This window comes from Spea bombifrons, chromosome 1 (genome assembly GCF_027358695.1).
Source record: "Spea bombifrons isolate aSpeBom1 chromosome 1, aSpeBom1.2.pri, whole genome shotgun sequence".
Taxonomy (NCBI): domain Eukaryota; kingdom Metazoa; phylum Chordata; class Amphibia; order Anura; family Pelobatidae; genus Spea; species Spea bombifrons.
This window is the reverse complement of record NC_071087.1, coordinates 35,573,935-35,595,344: the sequence shown is the minus strand read 5'-3', so window position 1 is coordinate 35,595,344 and position 21,410 is coordinate 35,573,935. Positions and strand designations below refer to the sequence as shown.

Here is a 21,410-nt window from a genome sequence, read left to right as displayed (position 1 = left end):
TTTTATACAATGACTGAGAGCTTCAGGCACAGTTCATATTTCGCATAATCTCTTAAAGCATTGCATTCTATACGTTGCCGAGGCGGATTATGAAACCATGCAGATCAAATGCTATGGACACAGAAAGCTGTATGAGAAACAAAACAAAGTTACACATACAGAGAAAAAAAGCTTTTTTTTTTTTAAAATACTTGACCATTAAAGTTTGCATTGCTTGAATTTTTGCATAAACAGGGAGAAAGATTGTTACTTAACATTTTTAGGTGAATTTATTAAAAGCAATGTATATAAAAAGGAGACAAGTGACTGAGTTAAAACTAACCATAACTTTAGGCTATGATATAAGATGTTTGCTTGCATGATGCCTCTTACAGATAAACTGTTTCACTCAAACCCCTCCACAATATCAGCTCAGTGTGATTTGGGGAGGGGGAGATTAAACATGACAGACGCAAGCGTCAGGGTAGCACATAGCAAACCATGCTTTACTCTTCAAGTTACTGTTTCACAGATTCTTGAAGATAATTATGCCAATTCATTTAAATTTTAATTACTAACAAAATATGCAGGGGAGGGTTTCTTGATACTACTCAAAGGTGCCCACAACAGCAGGTGCCAAGGAGCTGTTCTGCAGCATTTCTGCAACTTCATACATTTTATATTAGAATCTCGTTTTCTTCTCAGTAGGACTTTTAACGAGATGATGTCAGGGCTGAATTAGCGCAAACCCAACTAGTTCATTACCTCTAGACGCTGCGGCGTTGCATATGGTGTGAGTCAAGTAAATGGATTCAAAGTAACGATCAATGAGTAGTTTTCTTTCCTTTTAGCAGACCAGACAGAAAAAGAAGCAAACATCCCAGCCGGCTCCCAGATGGCATATGGTACTGCAGGAGATAGCAGATCTTCCCATAATACACCGATGACCTGGAAGACCAAGCTGTCTGGCATCAAAGAACAGTTCCTACCGAGAGAGGCTGCCCTAGGTGAAACCCAAAGGTCATGTCCGGAGTTGCACAGTGAAAAACTTCCAGGTAGTAACTTTGTTACAGTAATTATAAATGTGATGCACATAACAATATGGCCAGCGGAAATACTTCGACCAACGACACCAAGTAGTTGTGGAAACTAGTATAAATCCATCTCTTCATTGAAACATCTGGCAGTGTGTGTATGTTTAAAGGGACACTCCAGCCATCATGCTCACAGTGAATATGCAGACTAGTCCCTTTTTAATTTTCACGTGGTCCCCTTTGTAAATACATGGATGCGTTCCACAGAACCCTCCTATATTTAGGTTTTATTCCCCAGCAGATTGAAGAATGTATATTAAAATTCTTACAAATCTATACATTCTTTGTTAAGCAATCTGCCTGGGACGATAGGCTGCCATTTAAGCGGGCCACATGGATTATGTGATTGCTCTCCTGCAGTGTTGTGCATTTAGTTATTTATTATTTTAATTTTTATTTCTTACTAAAGTTACCATAGAAACAGTAAAATTCAAAATTGCACTTAATGATACCTTTTCAGTTTTAACCAATTGGATAAAAACAGAAGCAAACAGGAGACATTAATTTGAATTATTTTTTATACTTCAATTGGAAAAGTTACAAACTGCTTTGTAGCTGAAAACACGATTGCAGGTTTTCCTGCAATCGCGGTTTCAGCCTACAGAATTACTCCGTGGGAGTGATCACAGGCACGGGGGCGGGCTTTGAGTGGCTGTGCTGTCTGCCCAGACTCCTGGGCAGACAGCAGCGCCCCTGCGATCACCACGATCGTGGCGACGTGGGGGGCGTTTTTCGGGGATTTAACAGGCTGACAAACACCTAGGCACCAGGGCAAAATGCTCAGTCGCCATGGCGACCTGGCCCCTGGGATTTGTCGAGCCCTGTCTTAGTCTGTCAATTCTAGTCTTTTCATATCCCTTGAATATACGTATTGTATTAAGCGCTGCGTAAATTGTTGGCACTATATAAATAGATGATGATAATAATAATAATAAATAATTCTCCAGCCTCTTTCCTCACGACCAGGAAGCTTCATGGAGCACAGAGACAACGCCGTTGCATCCAGCGTTGGGTAAGCATGGAGGCAGCAAGTGGCATGCGTCACAACCATTTTACCAGTAAATATCATCATTATGAACAAACCTTGATTAAAATAATACTTTCAGAAACCCACTTAATGATTTGCACTTCAAGACTCTCTGTTGCATATGGATTCATAGATGTACTCATTATCTCATCATCATCAGGTAATGAAGCATGGGATGAAGGAATTTGAGTCAGAGGATAGATTCCCTAAACTATTGTAATAACTTCTGTTCCAAAAAGGCAAAACTGTGAGAATACCCAAAGCAGTCGATAAAAGATTAACTTTTCCATGTAATTTCAGAACCAAATTATATTCCCAATAACTTTAATAATAAAAAAAACCTGAAGATACAGATGCCGGGTTTAGTGCCGAGATGGTTACAGATTTAATTAAATGTTCCTTGCTCCCTCTGTCTGCTTGCCTGAAAGTGTCACTGTAACTGCACTGCAAAGTCTAATTTTACAATAATCTATTTTTACATCCGTGAAGAAAAAGCACAACCCATTTTAACGAGGTAGTATACAGAAATTCTTATCTCCAGACTGCAACAGAGACTGGGTTAGGGGGAGTCACAAAAATAACTTCCTTTTAATCTATAAATATCTAAAGAAATTATAAAATGGAAACAAAAATCTAAATATCAGCCAATTGTTATTAAAAAAGTCTTGGCCTACGCAGTATAAACTTCAAATGTTGTTTAGTGTAATTACTTTGTCTTAGAGGCACTTAAGTTTTCAAAGAACTTCCGAGCAGAATCTCGTTTCCACCAGAGAAAGCAGATTTGTAGGAGTTGTACAAATGTTAATGAAATTAGCCAATTTTGTATGAGTGTTAAAACGTGGAGGGGCTCCAATGACACAAATGGGGAAAAATGTGGAGACATGGAGAAGGAGCGCGTGGGACAACAAATTGTGTTCCCGAACAAGAACTTCTTGTCCGAAAATGAATGAACCAAAAGTGAAATTAATAATTTTTCATCCACGTGCATAACTCTAGTATTCAGTATGCAAATGTTCTCTTCCCATTTAGGATACACCCCCAACCTTCCTCTTCGTTGCTGGAGATGCATTCGGAATCTGATCTAAGGCGCTAACAAGACACACACACACACACACACACACACACACACACACACACATATTATATATATATATATATATAGATCCAACACACAGAAAGCTCTCGCGCAGATATCAATGGAAGCTCTTTTCTGCCATTGATTCAAGAAATATGGGCCACAGGACTGGCTGTGGCCCTATAAAGCTCTTTAATATACATTATGCAGTTGGCCAAGCTTCTGAATTCGCTCCCACGAAGAAGGCTGATGAATGGAAGAACGTATATGATCTGCAGCGCATGGTTGGGCACTGCTTCTATGCTTTTCCCCTCAAGGCTTGTAAGACTAGGGCTATACAAAAATGGGCCAGCGAGTCAATTGATAAACATACCACATTACCTAGAAGGAGGTCTCCAGCCCTGTGTTCATGTCAAATGCAAAAGGCGGGTCCATTTTCCACAGGATCCAGTGGGTTGCTGCATGCGAACAGGTATGGGCAATCTTTAGATATAGGAGTTCTTCTGTCACATTTAATGCTATGGTATTCCCCAGCTCAGCAGAGCTCTCATTCTAGCCAATGGGAGGCATCCATTTCAAACCAATAGAGATGGCAGGACGTAATAACATGTATGTATCTTGTGGTAGCATACATCTATTTGGCTTCCATGGCTTAAACTGAGCATGTGTAAGAGGTTTACATAGTATTGCCAACTAGTGTCATTAGAGGCAGGCATGGAAGGGGTTAATTGAGACAAAAATCTCATTTTCAAAACACTCCAAAAGACTTTAAATTTAGCGGAACAGCAGAAGCCAAGAAATAATTCATCGCCACAAATCCCAGAGGAGTTCTGTAACTAATGGTTATGTGGCTCACCCCAACTCGTATTATGGGTTTGGAAATTAAGAGTCAATGTCTTTACTAATTTCAGTGATGGCACCAGTCCTTCTGATACAGGAATCGTATAAATGAGCGCAAAGATCCTTTGGTTTAACTAATAAATATCCATTCATGGCTGCAATATACCGTTCTATGCTGTTTAGCATCACCGTTAGCATGATAGCGAGACACATCATACAGCTTAATTTATAACAGAGGACCCCTGAAGCATACCGATCTCAGACAACTTCCCATCACAATTACGGAATATGTTGCATTTCACAAACATTTGAAAGTATTGTTTACAATACATTTCTTTAATAACATGGCTGTGTACAACAAGGTAACGAAAATAGTATCTGGTGTTTGAACATTATATTTAGCAGATATTACATTGCCAGGCACAAAACCAAACTACTAATCATGGGGCGTCCAACATGCGGCCCGCGAGACCTCGAGATGCGGCCCGCGTAAGATCGGCAGCCAGGGTAACCGATCTTACGCGGGCCGTACCTAAAGCCCTGCTACAACAAGAGCCCTGCTACTTACCAGTGGGAGGGTCTTTTGTACTGCAAAGAGGAAGCGGAACCCAGCAGAGTTCACGTGACATCACATGACTCTGCTCCAGTCCTGCTTCCTCTGTGCAGTACCAGAGAACGCAGAGGGAGGCCGCGCCCCCTGCTGAAGTCTGTGAGCGGCATCAATGAGCTGCAGTGCAGGTAAGGGGGAGGGTGTTTGAATGAGTATATGAATGAATGAGTGTGTGTGATGTCATGGATGTGTAAGTGCTGGAACTTAGGCATGATGGGACTGTGATTGTTGTTAGCAATCACACTCCTATCATGCCAAGCCAGTTTTTCGGTTTTGGCTAATTGAATGTTTTGGTCCAGAAGTTTCATTTTGGTGCATCACTAGAATAAATAGAACTATTTAATTTTTAATTATCCTGAATTTGTAGTCCCAACACTTTCTAGGCCCAGAAATCAGTGAGGAAAAGTAAAGGTTTTGTGTCATTTACTTTATTTTAATCTGCATATTTTATTAAAGGCCATATTTTCTCACAGTGAAAAATGAGTGCGGCCCGCGCACGTATACAATTCTTATGAAGTGGTCCACTGCAGAAAAAACTTGGACACCCCTGTACTAATCAATTAAAAAGCATGGTCTTCTGTGAACATAACCCTACTTCGCATAATAGGAAAAACATATTTAAGTTATTCAATTTTAAATGCACTTCTCCAGCAAAGCTATTTTTATATAACATTAAAATTGTGTCTCTCTCCAATTTTAGCTGAATTCATATCTTTAAATGGAAGAAACTGTTCCGGGAAGACAAAAAAAAAAAAGCTATTTGAGATGCACCCACCTCCAATTAACTATAACATGATGGACAAAAAAAAAAAAAAAAAAAAGAGACTACAAACAAACCGGTCTCTCCGTCTATAGCGAACAGACACCTTTGCAGCTGTTAATGAACTAGAACTCTCATGAGAGTTGAAATTTTACATCTGAAGCAGCCCCAGCTATCCCTGCTTTAAAGTGTAATTCTAAAGAGGGAGAGGGGAAGAGAATATTGTATTCCTACTACATTATTAAAACGTTCTCCGCACAGCAACACTCCCCAGCGAAACCTTAAACCAGCCTTCGGAAACACAAGATCTTTTATTGCGGCCCAAAACACAGCATTGTAATTGATCCAACTATTTAGCATTTTTTAATGAAGTACATTTACAGCACCTCAGCAACAGCAACTGCTATCAAAGTATCTCCAACAACATCCTGCTGATTTTCACATGTTCAAAAGTCATTGTTTCCACCAACACCGAGCACCACGGGGGAGCAGATAACACAGATCCATAGATGGTCTCCGCGCTCTTATACGTTGAGCACAGAGTTTAAAACACAGGTGCCGCCTGGGATGTTTGGGACATAGTACATGTCTTGGGGTGCTTGACTGATGCAGCATATACACCGGGGTACACACTGGACAGATTCATACCTTTTACTTTCCCTTGCTCATTTTACATAGTACATAAGGCTGAAAGAAGACCTAAGTCCATCAAGTTCAACCCTTCTACCTAACCTTCCTACTCTTGATCCAAAAGAAGGCAAAAAACCCTAATTAAGCTACTTTGCATTCTGCCATCAGGATCATATTGAACAACTTTATAAAGAAGATGTCCATGCTATATAAAGCTGCTCGGAGGGCCACCTGAAGAGCCATGTTGGAAGCCAGCTGCTGCACCAGTTAATTTCCAGGTAGAGCAGACTGAGCGCTGGACATTGTCGCCGGACAAGGCTCTATGAAATCTCTCCCACCAGACAAACCCTACATATCTTGGAAAGGCGCCAACACAAAAGAGTTTGTAATTATCCCCTAAATCCCTGGATGTTTCAGACATGCTTCATTTAGAACTCACGTTACTTTGCACACGAGTAACCAATCACTCTATACTAAAATACGGGAGGATATGCCACATTTTAAAGTTTGTGGTTTGAGTCAAGAAATATTTAACATCTTAACCCGGAAAAAAGCCCGGACATCAGATTTGTAGTTTTCCATGTATCAAACTGAAATTCTTGGCCAATGTAACAAACCGAACTGCAGTATTACAAAAAAGCAGAGGATAAGGATTAGCCTCTCCAGCAATATGTTTAAAGTCACCCAAAGAGTTAATTAGAGCTCAGTAATAAGGCAGGCAGAAATGGTGTTCCGAAGGGCCAGGCTGGTGGCCCTCCTGCCTTTAGAGTAGCGGCAGGTATGGAGAACACTGCGATCTTGTTAGGGTGGAAACGAGCCACAGTGGGCTTCGACTCCAATAACAGAGGCCCATGCAATATTACAAGTCACATTGATACAGCATCGATATGTAATAAATCCTACCAAAGCAATATAATGTAATTAAAAATTGTAAATTTCACCTTTATCCTCTAGAGCAGAGGGTCCCATGCTTATTTGACTTATTGCCCCCCTTTCAGAAAAGAAAAAAAAAGAAAAAAGACTCAGCTCCCCCTGGAAATCTACCTGGACCGTTCCAGCACCCCCCAGGGGGAGGTATTGCCCACTTTGGGAAGCACTGCTCTAGAGGGTAAGCCTACGAGCCGAGCCCTCTTTAGAGATCAAGTGACCTCTAAAAGAATCAATAAAGTATTTATTTACGTGAAATGCACCATGTGATTTCATAACTTTCTTTCAACATATGGTCACAATAAACAAAGACACCTTGTAAACGCACAGCACCAAAGATGTCAAATAAAGACTAGTTCTGTACTGAAAACAGAAAGCAAACATTTTTCTACTACAACTAGTAGACCCCCCCTAAAAACAAAACAAACAAAAAAAAGCCCAGTAGGGGTCACGTATAAAGTGTGATGTAAAAATTGAGACGTGGTCTTATCACCATAGAAACCAAGGGAATGGCTACCGTGGATAAGTGTTCTTTACACAAACATTCTTAAAAACTCAATAAACCGGCAACCTGTAATAACTGTATTCCATTGTACAGAGCTGCGGAATACGATTGCGCTATATAACATTTTTTTTTTTTTAAAGAGCCAACGGTTACATGGCACTTCTTACAATACATATATCCAGCAACACATTTATCCTCCCCCGCCTCAGTGGAGTCTGCACTGAAAAGGCGCGCCGGATATGACATCATATCCCCGCGCTCCGTGTCTTTTAATGCAGACTATGGGGGCTGCGCTGAGTTGGCACATCCTCCATAGTGTAAATGGGCCAGTTGAGGAGCTATGCTGTAGCCGGCCCATTGAGTAGCGGGATACCCTATTGTCCAAGAGGATGATCTGCCCCCACCCCCCAGGCTTGGCAGAACGGGGAATGCCCCCTGGATCCGTCGGCCTAGGGCAGAATACATCACTGTATTGTATATTTTAAGGGGTCTAACAGACTAACCCAACCGTTGGGTAGACTGCCTCGCACGCTTTAGACAGAACCACAGACAGCCTTTCAGAGATCGCTGCATTTTTATCCCCGTTTGCCATAAAGAAACAGACATGTAAGTGACATTTCTCGCCTGCACAGCACCTGCTTAAGCAACATATCATTACACCTGCTGGCCCGGCTGCAGGAAGCCCTGGGGCACCGAGTCCACAATCCCACAGACTGAGGGATCCATGCTAGCTGCGTGCACCTGATCCCTCCCCAGTGAACGACGAGCAGTCAACCAGATCACTGCACATGCCCCGTATGGAAAACAGCAGGATCACGAATCTTATCACCCTCACCCACCCCTGGGAAGGGGGGAAACTCCGCTCTGCACTAAGCATTGCCGAATAAGTTGCAGTGGAATGTAGGTCACAATGAGAATACCATGTATGGCGTAAAGGCTGTCTGAGAATGCTGAGAGTTTTAATCCAACTACAGTGAACGCAATAAATAAACAGGTAACTGGTGAAAGACACTAGCCCCTCCCTGCATCGCACTCTTCCTTACCCCCTCCCTCCTTCCCCGGGTAGCCTGAATGTGGGAATGAATTAAGCAGTCAGACCGGGCGAAGAGGGTGTGGAAAGGAAGGTGTCTCGGGTGGTGTGCGGGGGTTTGGCTGATGGGGCCGCACCAGGGCTTGCTTGGGCTGCTCCAGCACTCACCAGGTTAAACACGGTGTCCACCAGGTCCCTGGTGCTGACCTCCCCGACCTCCAGCAGCCCGCTCAGCACTGCAAACTTCATGCGGATGCCCCGGATGGGCACTCCAGGGCCAAGGTTCGGGGCTCCCCCCGGGTCCGGGGCCTCCGCCACCACTCTCTTCTCATCACCTGTTGGTTGCACCTGCTTCTCCTGACTGGCCATGGCTACAAGCAGCCGGGCACACGCGCAAGGCCCGCGGCTCCTGGTAGCACCAGACGCCGGGAAGCGTGTGCTTGGTGTGGATAATGGGGGCCTGTGCTGGTGTTTGCAGGGTTACGGTTATCCGATAAGGGCGATACGGCCAGGTAAATCCTCCACCCGTCAGGTGCGCCGGGATCAGACCCCAGTTCCCTCTCCGCAGCGTCCTAGGAAGTGACAGCTTGTACCCGCCCACCGCATCTAGTCATTGGTTGCTAGCTATCTCGGCCCTGTTCTCCATTGGCTAGAGACCTTGAGCTCTACTTAATGTTATTTTCTCATTGGCTTATTTTTCGCCTACATTTCCATCCTCCTGATTGGTCGCTGCCGTGTGCCTTACAGTTCTTTTCACGCTCGCAGGTAAGAGGTTGGCGGTGATGACGTCAGGAGGGCTGGGCACACAGGGCGCTGCAACCGGTGAGGTTCACCTGGCGAGTGTCGCGGGTTGATTTCTCGAGTGTGGGCGGAGCAACGTTTCATTGTGTTTATGGGCAAATCACAATGACAGAAAACGTCATGTGTGGGATTAAAATACAGCGCTGGATTACCTGTGATCTACTCGGCTCTACTCCCTCACCACTGCTTTAATCATAAGGGATCTAGTCCGTGCCAAGATGGAACTGACAAAGCTATTAATAATGGTATTTACGCCCCTTACGTTCCCGTATGATAGCTTAACGGGCAGCATCCCGTACTTAACCTGTAATCATTTGGCTAGAGGAAGAAAACAAAAATGGAGTCGGGGAAAGTTACTATATAGTTTGAAAAGTGCAAACCGAGTTAATAGGAACATTTTCTGTGATTATTATATTTACTTATGGAGTGAAGACAATTTACTCAGCGCTTCTTACAGTGCATACATTCAAAGGGTATAACTAAACTAGAACTGAGACAAACCCATTAGGCTCGCGAGATTACACGCTACAGGATGAAAGGGGAAATCTCTTTTATTATAGATCTTTATTAGGGTTTCATAAGGTATTGCTATATATATACCTCATAAAGGCTTCTGCTATGCGTTGCAGATTGGATAGCGGCGGAGTGCACACTACACACGTTTATACACACACACACACACACAAATATTTGCAAAACATTTCTACATTAATACAATTGTGATTTCTTTATGTCCAGCAACCTCTGTGAAATATGCAGACCGCCTCCTCGCCCTCCCCCCGCTGAGGAAAGGGCTTACCTCAGCACCCAGATTGCACCCATAATGGTCTCCTCTCAGAGTCTCATATCTCCTCTTGAACCTCATTATGTATCAAATTTCTCTTTATCTCAGGTCTCCCTTTGCTCCCCCCCTTTTCCCTTTATCTCTCCCCTTTTTGTTTATCCACCCTCTCTTTGATCTCCCCACTTTTCTCTTTATCTCTCTTCCTTTCTGTTTTCTCCCCTCTCCCCTGATTTCACTTCTTTCCATTTCTCTCTATCTTCCCCAAGTCTCATGATCTCTCCCCTTCTCTCCCTCTTACATGTTATCCCACCCCCTTTTATTTCCCTATCTGTACTCTTATTATTATATTTGGCATCCCCCATGTTTCCCTTGCCTCCCCTCAATAACTTACAAACACAGTGGAACACATTTTAATACACACTATTACACACTATTATAATCCAACCAGAGTTTAAGCACCTTCAGATGTTTTGATTGGGTTGTTGGGTTCTTATTGTCTTAGATAGTACACTGCCATTTGGAAAAATCAATAAATGATGTATAAATACAAAAAAAACTGAACATAGAGACAGATATAGTTTTCAGATATATTTCTACATTTATTTAGGTTTTACTACAATGCGAAAACAAATACATGTACATTGTTAAATCTTCAAAATCTGGTGGAGGTGGGATGATTAGTGCATCAAAAAAATATTTGTCGGTCATAAAAAGTCTAAAACCATAATTTGGTTATTTCCACCAATTCCCAGGAAAATATATATATATATTCCTACAGGAAAAATCATGATAAATCCTTATGCCTTCGGAACATAACTATCGTATACGAAGAAATACTGTATATAAACGCTTGTTTATCTGAAAATGTTAGGAAAATATTGGCACAGAGACAAACATCACCACTTGGCAAAATTCTGGTCACTGTGAATACACAATGTCCTTTTCACAGCAGAATCACGTGGGTGAAGTGCGACACAATTTTTTGCCACTAAACTGGAACTGAATATTGGCAAATATAAGCTCTATATACAGCACTACAAAAAGTAACTTGTCTGATGACATGAGATGCGAGCAGCAGAACATGGAGGTTATTTATAAAAGGTGATTCCGGTGCAAATTCTGATACGTGGTCATTCACTACAACAACCACCTGAATACACCGTTTACAGTGAGGTAACTACAGGGGCTGCAGCGATCACAACTGCAACAGGGCCCATCTCTCTAGGGGGCCTGGGGCGATCCTGTGCGACCACTTGTTCCTGTCTCCTCGTACCAGTTCAAAATGGTTTAGAAAGAGCACTTCCGACCTGGACTGGCCCCCTCCAGATCGGAAGGGCCATTTCTAAACTATTTTGAACGGTGAGACAGGAACGTATGAGGGTCACGTTATGTCATGTGACTCGCGGTGGAACCGAGGTGAGAGGTAGGTTAGCACAGGAGGGAGGGGTATGTATGTTTTTATGTATGTGAGCATAAATGTCTATGTATAAGTATTGATGTGTAGGTGGTGTGAGGGAATGTGTGTGTTAGTATAAGTAAGTATGTATAAATTGTGTTTACATATATGTGTTGGGAGGGGGACAAAGTTGGTTGGGGGAAAGATGGCACAGCTGTTTAGGGGCAGTGACAAGCTGGGGTAAAGATGACAGACTGTTTGGCACTAATAAGCTGCTTGGAGGCAAAGGCACTCACAAGCTGTTTGGGGCAAAGGTGGCATTTACAAGCTGTTTAAGGCAGAGGCAATTTTCGCAACAGGGACATGTGGTTTTTAGTTATGCCCCTGACTGTTCTATTTGGATGCTGTGTCAGGTTGTCCGCTTTTCAAAGTAGCTTATTGGGCATTTTTTATGAACACGTTTGTAAAACAAAACTATATTCACCACAACTGCAGCTTGTTGTAAAACCCCAGCTGAATGAATGACTGAGGGGTTCTAGGGAAGGGTGTACGCATCAGCCATATTTTCCAGGGCGCATATTATATTGACATATTGCTGACCAGCACACACAAAGTGCAGTCCTGTAGTGTGTAGCATGTGTATGTGTCCTAGAAAACATGATCTATTTGAAGAGGGGAAACAACTCTGTTTTTCTTCATCAGGATCTGGACTTGGCTGGTGCAAACCAGGAAACACTTATGTAGCCGTCGCTAAAACAATACAGGAAGTGTGGAGGAAATGTAGAGCTGTACCCTGTTTATCTGCAAGGAATGAAAGTAGTTTCCGGCTTGCAGAAGGTTGCATAAGAACTGCAACCACAAAACATACAAGGCAACCAGGGAAGGCTATGAAAAGCACAGGTATATCAGAGGCCAGTGGTCCAACAGCCTTGGTTTTAAGTGTCTGTGATGTCACACATGGATCTGCCTCCATTAGGTGTGAGCAGTAGTGATGTCAAGACTCAAAATGTGCATGTGCAGTCTCCCAGCTCCCAGCAGCCCCAATAATTGGTACAATACCCAGGGCAGCTGTGACATAAATCCAGTTACTGGGACTGTCTTCACAAATTCAGGACTGATGGTAGCTACAAGGTTACTTAATATTTTTTATATTGAAGACAACGCAGTTGAATTGTGCAACAGTGTTTGGGGTATAGCAATAAACCTGTTGGGTGATTGCAGCATATTTCTAATCTCCGTCCTGCCAAATCCCAGCCCCATGAATGAAGCAATTTCTTCAAACACCTTTAAGTGGTTTGTTCCTCTGAACCACTCTTTGACAAATTAGCATTTGAATGGTTTTGCTTTGCAATAGAGAAAAGGTCGCTCCCTTTCAAATGACCGTAGTCATGCGGTATTTTTAGCAGGGTCGATACATAGCTTTTCTATAAAGTAGTGATAGCTACAAGTTGTACTTTACAAGTGGCCCTGTTTATAAGGGACAGGAGTTCTTTGGGATCCGTGTTTGGGGCTGCATAAACACTTCACGGGGCTCTAGACAACATATTAATCTGGACCCATCCTCCCCTACATGTAGTGCATGCATTAATTACACTCCGATGAGCTGTTAAATGGTCACCTATTGTTCCATTTCATATGAATGACATCATGTCAGCACAGCCTGTCTGTATGACAATACATATGTAAATTAAGTGCAAGAACAACAACCCCTTTTCTGAAAAGCTAGATCTTACTTACACAACACCTACATTTATTGCACATACAACACAAAAATCAGCATCATGTACCACTAATCACTACACAAAGAAGATTCCGTTACATACATACATACATACATACCGTATATACATACGGCTATCCTGAATGTAAGATGATACAAAGGAGCGATTAAGGTTTGAACCTCTAAAGTAGTAAAAATGGACAGACTAGACGGGCCGAATCTGCAGTCAAATTCAATGTTTCACTTGATAACATTGACCGCATCCCCGGTAACCAAACTCCTTCCACCAGATGGTTACTTCCATAAAAGAGGGTGCGATTTTCTGCCTTTGTGCCTTTCCCTTGCACAAGTCCCTGTTAAAAGTCATTCTGTACTTGTGAGGGCGAGCCATGGCCAGCTTCTCTATGCGGATAATGGAAGAGCTCAAGTCCTTTGCACGTAGTGGCATTTACGCTCTCACAGTCTGGGGGTGCAATTCTTCACCTCCCAGCTGAAGTGATCCCTGCTTCATGGCTCATAACAATGCAATCAAGTACCAATTTCCAGAGCATTGAAGGTGCCTAAAGCATTAGTTGGCAAAGATCCAGTCATTCCAGAGGACAAGGCAAAGCATTCCACGAGAGACACTTGCAGAGCCATGGATTTGCATGGCCAGCCTCTAAGTTAACTGAGCTCTGGCCAGGGTAGCCGGGTACCCAGAGCAAAGAAGTTTCCAGATATGCAAATAAGGTTTGAAAATGTTTCTTTTTTTTACAGTCGTTACGTATGATCAAATTCAACGTTTCTATGTTTTTGAACAGTATTTATTGTGATAAGCATAGCAACATAGTTATTTACATTGAGACCTAAATCCATCAAGTTCAATCCCTCTACCTAAACTTCCTGTTTTTGATCCAAAAGAAGGCTGAAAAATCCCAATTAAGCTATATTTTGTGACTTATGGGGAAAAAATCCTTCTTGATTCCAAAAGGCAATTCGATTTCTGCTTGGATCGAGACGTTCTAAAATATTAATGTTAATTCTATCATTTATAGCTGTATGTTCTGCTTTTCAAAAAAATAATCCATGAAGGCATCTATTGTGTTTGATAACAACTCTCTCAGCAGTGAATTCTGTACCGTTATTGTCCTTACTGTAAAAGACATGCATTTAAAATAATATTCATTACTTTTTTCTATTTATTAAAAATGAATCAAGATAGTTATCCATTAAGGACCGTCTTTCCCTGATTACTGTGGCTCCAGTGAAGCTACTGTAGCTATGGATCTGCCTTAACAATGATATCGGGGACAGAAGAGTGCTTTACCAGCAAAGCATATGTTTATCTCGTGCTTTGGACAGCTGTCAGAAGAGAGCTGCCGGCAAGTTTTTCAGTGTAATGCTCAGGTATCCAAGACATAAAGACATCCAAGCAATCTGACTGATCCCTGAAGGAAACGCCTCTCTACACCCCAATTTAACATCAAAAGCTCATTCAGGAGTGCAAAACAATGGATAATTAATTTCGTTAAGATACATAAACTATCATTTAATCTTTATTAGCTTCAGTTGTTTATCATTTTTATGGGGCGTAAAAAATCCAAAAAGCCTGCAAACTATTGGTTTATAATTGATGGGCTTTTTAACCCCTCCTGATTAGACCAGGTGAGATGTACTTAGTCGCCTGTAAATCCTGGTCTGGATTTAAAAAACTGTTGGAGTACCAGTCCACCCTGCTCTTCTGGATACTCCACCTCAGGGACCCATTACACAATTTATAAGTCACATTCCTATATTTTAGTTATTTATTTTGCAAACTATTGGTTTATAATTGATGAGACATACCATGTGAACTGAACAGGTTACTTCTCCTTTGAAATATATAAAACTATAATTCTATTCACTAAATTCTAGAGAAGCATAAGGCATGGACAACATCTATCTATTATGTTTCACAAAAGAACAAAAGGAATGCCTTTCTCACCATGGGAATCTGGAATCACATCTCTCCGTTATTTTCATACACCAGTTAAACATTAACAGAATATAAGTTGGTCAGTTTCCTAACAGTTATCTCTATGGTATTTAAAAAAAAATGTTTTGAATAATCCAAGCAAACCCTTCCCTGTCCTGTGTGTCACTAACCTTTTCATATAATTCTCTCTCTCACTGAAGTAAATGCTACCAATCAAATCGGTAATCATATAGGGGAATGCTGGACCCTTCTCAATCGGCTGCTTGAACCCCTTGTAACTAACATATGCACTTATACCCACTCATGCTACACACATATACTTACACTAACACACACAAACTCATGCTAACACACACTAACGCTCAAACACACAGATACTTGCTCATGTTAATACACACTCCCTCTTACACACACCTAAACATACACACTCACTCCAACTCCCATATCATCTCTCTCACACTCTCCCTGGCTCCCTCCTCTCACCCTTTTTACCTTCCAAGTGCATTCTTTCAGGAGCAATGGTTCTGCAGTCAGCAATACATGAAATGATGGTGTGTATGTCCTGGAAAAATGGCTGATAACTCTGAAATTATTACATTTACACCAGGACCTGTAATATCACTCTCTACTGATTAGTGCTGATTAGTGTCATGGGCAATATGTATAAAAACATTAACCCTTTGTCAGAGTGATTTGCAATATTCCATAAAGTAAAGAGATTATGAGAAATGATGTATTACCCGTAATTATATATTTTTTTTAGTATGCAGGCTCGTCATGTTGCATGAGGCAACAATGTTTTCCCTTTTTCAAAAAATGAAAATAAGATTAATAAACATATTGAAAGAGAACTGGCAATTTAGTTACAACTAAAATAATATATTACAAATAAGTAGGTTTTGTGTGGTAGGATGTCTTCCTTAGTTAAATAATATGGATACAAGATGAAAAGAAAAGGTGACTAAGTCCCTGATATTTGGTCCTACCACAACACAATGTAGCCTTAGGTTGTCTGCTTGCCAACTGATGTCTCATGCATGATAAGGTCTGATGAAGTCTGAGATCTCTAGCAAGGATCTCTAGCTGGGTTTACAGTAGACTTGGGCACCAGGGGGCTCTTGGAGTTCGTCTTCGTGCTCGTCTTCGGCAAAAAAAATAACTTCGTATTCCGCGAATATTCACCTGGTCCTGCCTTCTCTTCGGGCGAATATTCGCGGACATTCTTCGTGTTCGGGTTTTCTTCTTTTTCCCTGGTTAAGGGGTTAAAACGGGGTTAAAGCCGCTCTGGCGCCAGGAGTTTAAATGTCCGTATGAGCAACTCTATTGGTCGTCAGCAGGGGGCGACCCCCCCTGCTGGCGACCAATAGGGTCGCTCGTACAGACTGTTAAACTCCTGGTGCCGTAATTCTCCGGCAGATCCCGCTGGTCTCCCTGTTCTATCATTTATTAACTGATAGAACAGGGAGGACCAGTGGGATCTGCCGGGTAAGTTGCAGCATTGGGATTTTAAAAGTCTGTACGAGCGACTCTGTTGGTCGCTCGTACAGACTTTTAGGCTCCTGGCGCTGTAACTTACCCAGCACATCCCACTGGTCTCCCTGTTCTATCAGTTAAATGTCCGTACGAGCGACCAATAAAGTCGCTCGTACGGACATTTAACTAATTGAACAGGGAGGGAGATCAGTGGCATCGGCAGGGTAAATTGCAGCATTGGGGTTTTAAAACCCCAATGCTGCAACTTGCCCTGCAGATGCCACTGGTCTTTAACTAATTGAACAGGGAGGGAGACCAGTGGGATCTGCAGGGTAAGTTGCAGCATTGGGGTTTTAAAACCCCAATGCTGCAACTTACCCGGCACATCCCACTGGTCTCCCTCCCTGTTCAATTAATTAAATGTCCGTACGAGTGAACAATAAAGTCGCTCGTATGGACATTTAACTAATTGAACAGGGAGGGAGATCAGTGGCATCGGCAGGGTAAGTTGCAGCATTGCTGCAACTTACCCGGCAGATCCCACTGGTCTCCCTCCCTGTTCAATTAGTTAGGGGTTAATTTTGTTTTTTAAAGGGTTAAGGGGCCGTGCAAGTGAGCCTATTGGTCGCTTGCACGGCCCTTTAACCTATGGATTTCCGCTCCCGTTAACCCCTTCGATGCTGTGTTAGATAACGCAGCATCGAAGGGGTTAACGGGAGTGGAAATCCATAGGTTCGCTGTCAGGGGTTACAAAGACCGTGCGAGTGAGCCTATTGGTCACCTGCAGGGTCTTCCTCTGGCATCAACCAATTGGTTGATGCCAGAGGAGGTCCCTGTAGGTGACCAATAGGCTCATTCGCACTGCCCTGTAACCCGTGACGGCGAACTTCCGGGAACTGCTGCGATGCCGCGAAGACAAGGTAAGTTAGAAGAGGGGGGGAAGAATGGTAGACGAAGACGAAGACAATCACGAAGACCTTCGTGGTGTGTGTCTTCGTCTTCGCCTACGTTTTACCGCCGCCGTCTTCTCTTCGGAGTGTCTTCGGAACGAACACGAAAACGCACTCTTCGTGTTCGTTTCCATGTTCGCCCGAAGACGAATGCACAAGTCTAAGTTTACAGGGATAACACTATTGTCATAGATATACCTCCTACACTTGCCAGTTTGTCCTCAGAAAGGTTTGGGCTTTCATCCCAGTGTGACCTGTGCTTGTATTAAATGCTAGAAATGAAGTTTTCTGTAATGAAAAACCTCATCTAACACATTGTATCCCAATAACACAAAGTAGAGTCATTTCAGCGGCATGTTCCTTTTGTTGCCCTGGGTGAAGCATCTGTGATTTTGCGAATTCTCTAGCTGCATTATTCATTCTCATTTTGGCTAATTTCAGCATCACTTATTAAGAAGACATGTGGCCAAGCAAATGCACCTTACTGATGTCTTCATATCTTTTTGTGAATAATATCCTGTTGTACACTTTATAAGATGATATATAATTGAACATCTACAATCATCATGTTTACCTTCTGCTTGCACTTGAAGCACTTTTCAATAAATGCAGTTCAAGAGATATTTTTAACACTGCTTTTGAATACATGAACTGTGAATAAATGAAGCTTTGCCAGGTAGCTAACCAACAACATCAGTTTTAATTATGGTTATGAAGGTATTGCATGTGTTCTCCTACAGCTGGTGTTTTTGGTGTGAGATGATCTTTCATGTGAACTCATCATCTAGAGTTACCATAGTTCAGACAGAAACAGCACAACCTGTTTTAATGTTTAATTTACATTCTACATGAAGCCAATTCCTATCAATTGTATAGCTATTTAGTTTTCAATACATGCAGTGAATGTGTTATATCTACTGCATTGTGAGGTTGGGAATAATTAGTGCAGGAAATGGAGAAGACATTAGATAACGGTAATCACAAGAGGCTTCTGCAATGTATCACCAATACTGATGCATTTATGATGCACGATATAATAGTAACTCCTTGCAGAGCTGTCTAGGAAATGGGCAAACCTGGGAACTTCTGGCCTCCGGCTACCCGGAGCCTTCCCTTGCGGGACGCGGCCCGGACTGCACATTGATGTTGGTGGGCGGTCCCACTGACGTCAGGGGCGTTCCTGCTGACGGCAGTGGGAAACACCCCCATTGAAAGGAAAATGGGGGGGGAACGGGGCGTGTCAAGGCCCTGCTCCCACGACCTGGAGGATTCGGGTCTTGACCCAGAGAACCGGAGAAGCAGAGCTCACCCGGCAATCTCCGGATCAAACCCAGAGAGTTCCCAGGTATGGAAATAGGTACTATTAAATCCTAAACTATTCAACATCGGTAGATCTCTCAAGCTATCAGCTTGTTATATACACAAAGAATAATCCTTTCCCATCTAACATGCAGCTTCAAGCAGCCAATCAGTGGTGTGAGAAACTACTTATAAAGTGCTTTGTCATTGTTAAGAGGGCTGCCCTGGCCGCTGGATGGTCCCTTTAGTTAATTTAGCCATGCTAACCGCTATGAGGATGACTGTTGCCATTTATGGCTATGGACTAGGTAAGTATTCGCTACCATCACATTATCTAAAGAATCCTGGAACACTTTTATGTTTTAAATCACTTTAACACTTCGGCAATAATAAAATGAGCCAATTTGGTGGTGCAAAGCTCAGACGATATCCTGAAGCACATTAAACATACGGAAGTCTTCTGGATGCCATGAATATAAAGATACCTAGTTCCCCATAAAGTTCCCCATAAAGATTCAGGGAGCTCATGATTCATCTGAAGTGGCTTGCATTAAAATTCATTGCCTTTTTTTTAATGAGCTTCATTGCTGCAGCTGGTTTAACAACTGTCACTGGATAATTCTACCACGGACTGAGTTCCGCCAAAGGTTTATTAAAAAGTAATGATCAGCTCGAAAAATTGAGTTTTTCCGAAACAATTCTTTAGTAATAGATTGTGTACTTAAGATTTTTGAACAATCACACAAACAACACACTTATATGCTGTCTCGTATATTTCACAGGAATCCCTGGGCTTGATTCAGTGAGCTGTCTAAATGTTAATTGGCTTTAATAGGTGAAAACTGCATGGTTAGCAATTCAATGACCTGTCTAAATTTAAGGGGACACTTTAGCCATCATATACACTTTAATGTATATGATACACGAGAGGTCCTTTTACATGGTGTCCCCCATGCTTTTGCACCTTTTCTCACCCGACTATTTTTCCGTGCAGGAAATGTGTCAGCCAAACACACCCCTGGCATCAGATATTCATACCGCCAGTAGGCTCTAGTGCTGGCTCAACGAATGGTCCAAGTGAGGGTCTAATGATTTCAACAAGTTCCTTATTAATGCCTTGAATTCTTGGCAATATGATCTCAGCATTCAAATTGAACAAATTCAGTGGAAATAAACAGAGCTTCCCATTGTTTAACCCCTTCAATCCCAGGGGTTTTTGGTACCTCAAAGCCCAGAGCAATTTTGCCATTTTTGGGGTATGTCGGTTTAGCGATGATTCTCTTTTCGTGTGAATAGTGTACCCATATAACCTATATATTGTTTTTTCAAGGAGAGATAGAGCTTTCGTTTGATACCATAGTTGGATGATTAGCTGAAGATTTAGAATGAGAAATTTAGTAAAAACTAGCGAAGATTAGAAAAATAAACAAATTTTTTTTTACATTTTCCCTCTGAATCCTCACAAAATTAGGCAAAGTAATGGAAAATCCCCTCCAAGTTTATTAATTCAGGTGTCCTAATTTCAGAAATACCTAATTTATATAGATTTTCCAGACTTTCCCAGCACCAGGGAGCATACTATAAGGTGTACAATTTTGTATAATTTTTATGCCTATGGCTTAACGGGTTTGGGGGTTGTGAACGGGGGCAGAAGGGTTATACTGGCTAGATGTTATGCTAGGGCAATGGGAAGTAAGGTTTTTTAATAATTTTTTTATTATCTTTTTTTTTAGATATTTTTTAAAAAAATTTTTTAAATTTTAATATTTTTTACATTTTTTTTATTTTTTATATGTTATTTTTACACAGAAATGGTTAGAGGTCCTCCTAGGGACCTCCTGAACATGCCAGTGATGTCACAATGACATCACAGCTCACATTATAATTTTTTTTGTATTATTTATATTATTATTTTAATGATTTATTTAATATTATTTTTTAAATGAATTAACTTTTTTTTTCCAGCTTTTCCATTTCAGGACGGGAGGGGGAGTGAGAGAGATGGTTTCTCACTCCCCTCCCCGCGATCCCCCTGCACCGATCACACTGTGATCTCTATGCAGGTCCTCACAGACCTGCATAGAGATCGCAGCGTCTCTGTGCCTCATCGGAGGGCAGGATATCCCCGCAGGGGATATCCTGTCCTCCGATGACCTTCCGGGTTACGTCAGCAGTGACGCAACCCGGAAGGGAATGCCTGATCACGCGTTTGCAAGGATCGGGCGCGTGATCGGGTTTGCGCGATCAGGCACTTTCAACCGTAACAGCTTATCGGCTTTCATGCCGGTAGCTGTTACGGGAGATCGGGCAGCAGAAAGCCGGCGATGTCCCTGACGCTGCACGAAGGGCTGGACGTACCGGGACGTCCATAGGGGTTTCTTTGTGGGCGTTTTTTGGACGTCCCGGTACGTCTATATGGGAATGAAGGGGTTAAACATGATAGAATTACAAGATTATGTTACTTTGGTACTTAATCCCTGTTAAGATAGCCAAATACAAACAGAGTGTTTCTCCCATATGTTGGAGATGCAACATGGACCAAGGTACATTTAGACA

At 42.2% G+C, this 21,410-nt stretch overlaps 1 protein-coding gene across 1 annotated transcript in view; it reads right to left on the bottom strand.

Annotated features, from left to right (window-relative positions):
• Window positions 1–9,038, bottom strand: part of LRBA (LPS responsive beige-like anchor protein) — a 237,704-nt gene extending 228,666 nt beyond the window's left edge. Inside the window, exon 1 of the mRNA XM_053460618.1 lies at window positions 8,646–9,038. Within this exon, the coding sequence (XP_053316593.1) occupies window positions 8,646–8,846 (201 nt within the window). The 5' untranslated portion in view covers window positions 8,847–9,038. The remainder of the gene's footprint in view (window positions 1–8,645) is intronic.
• Window positions 9,039–21,410: the final 12,372 nt, after the last annotated feature.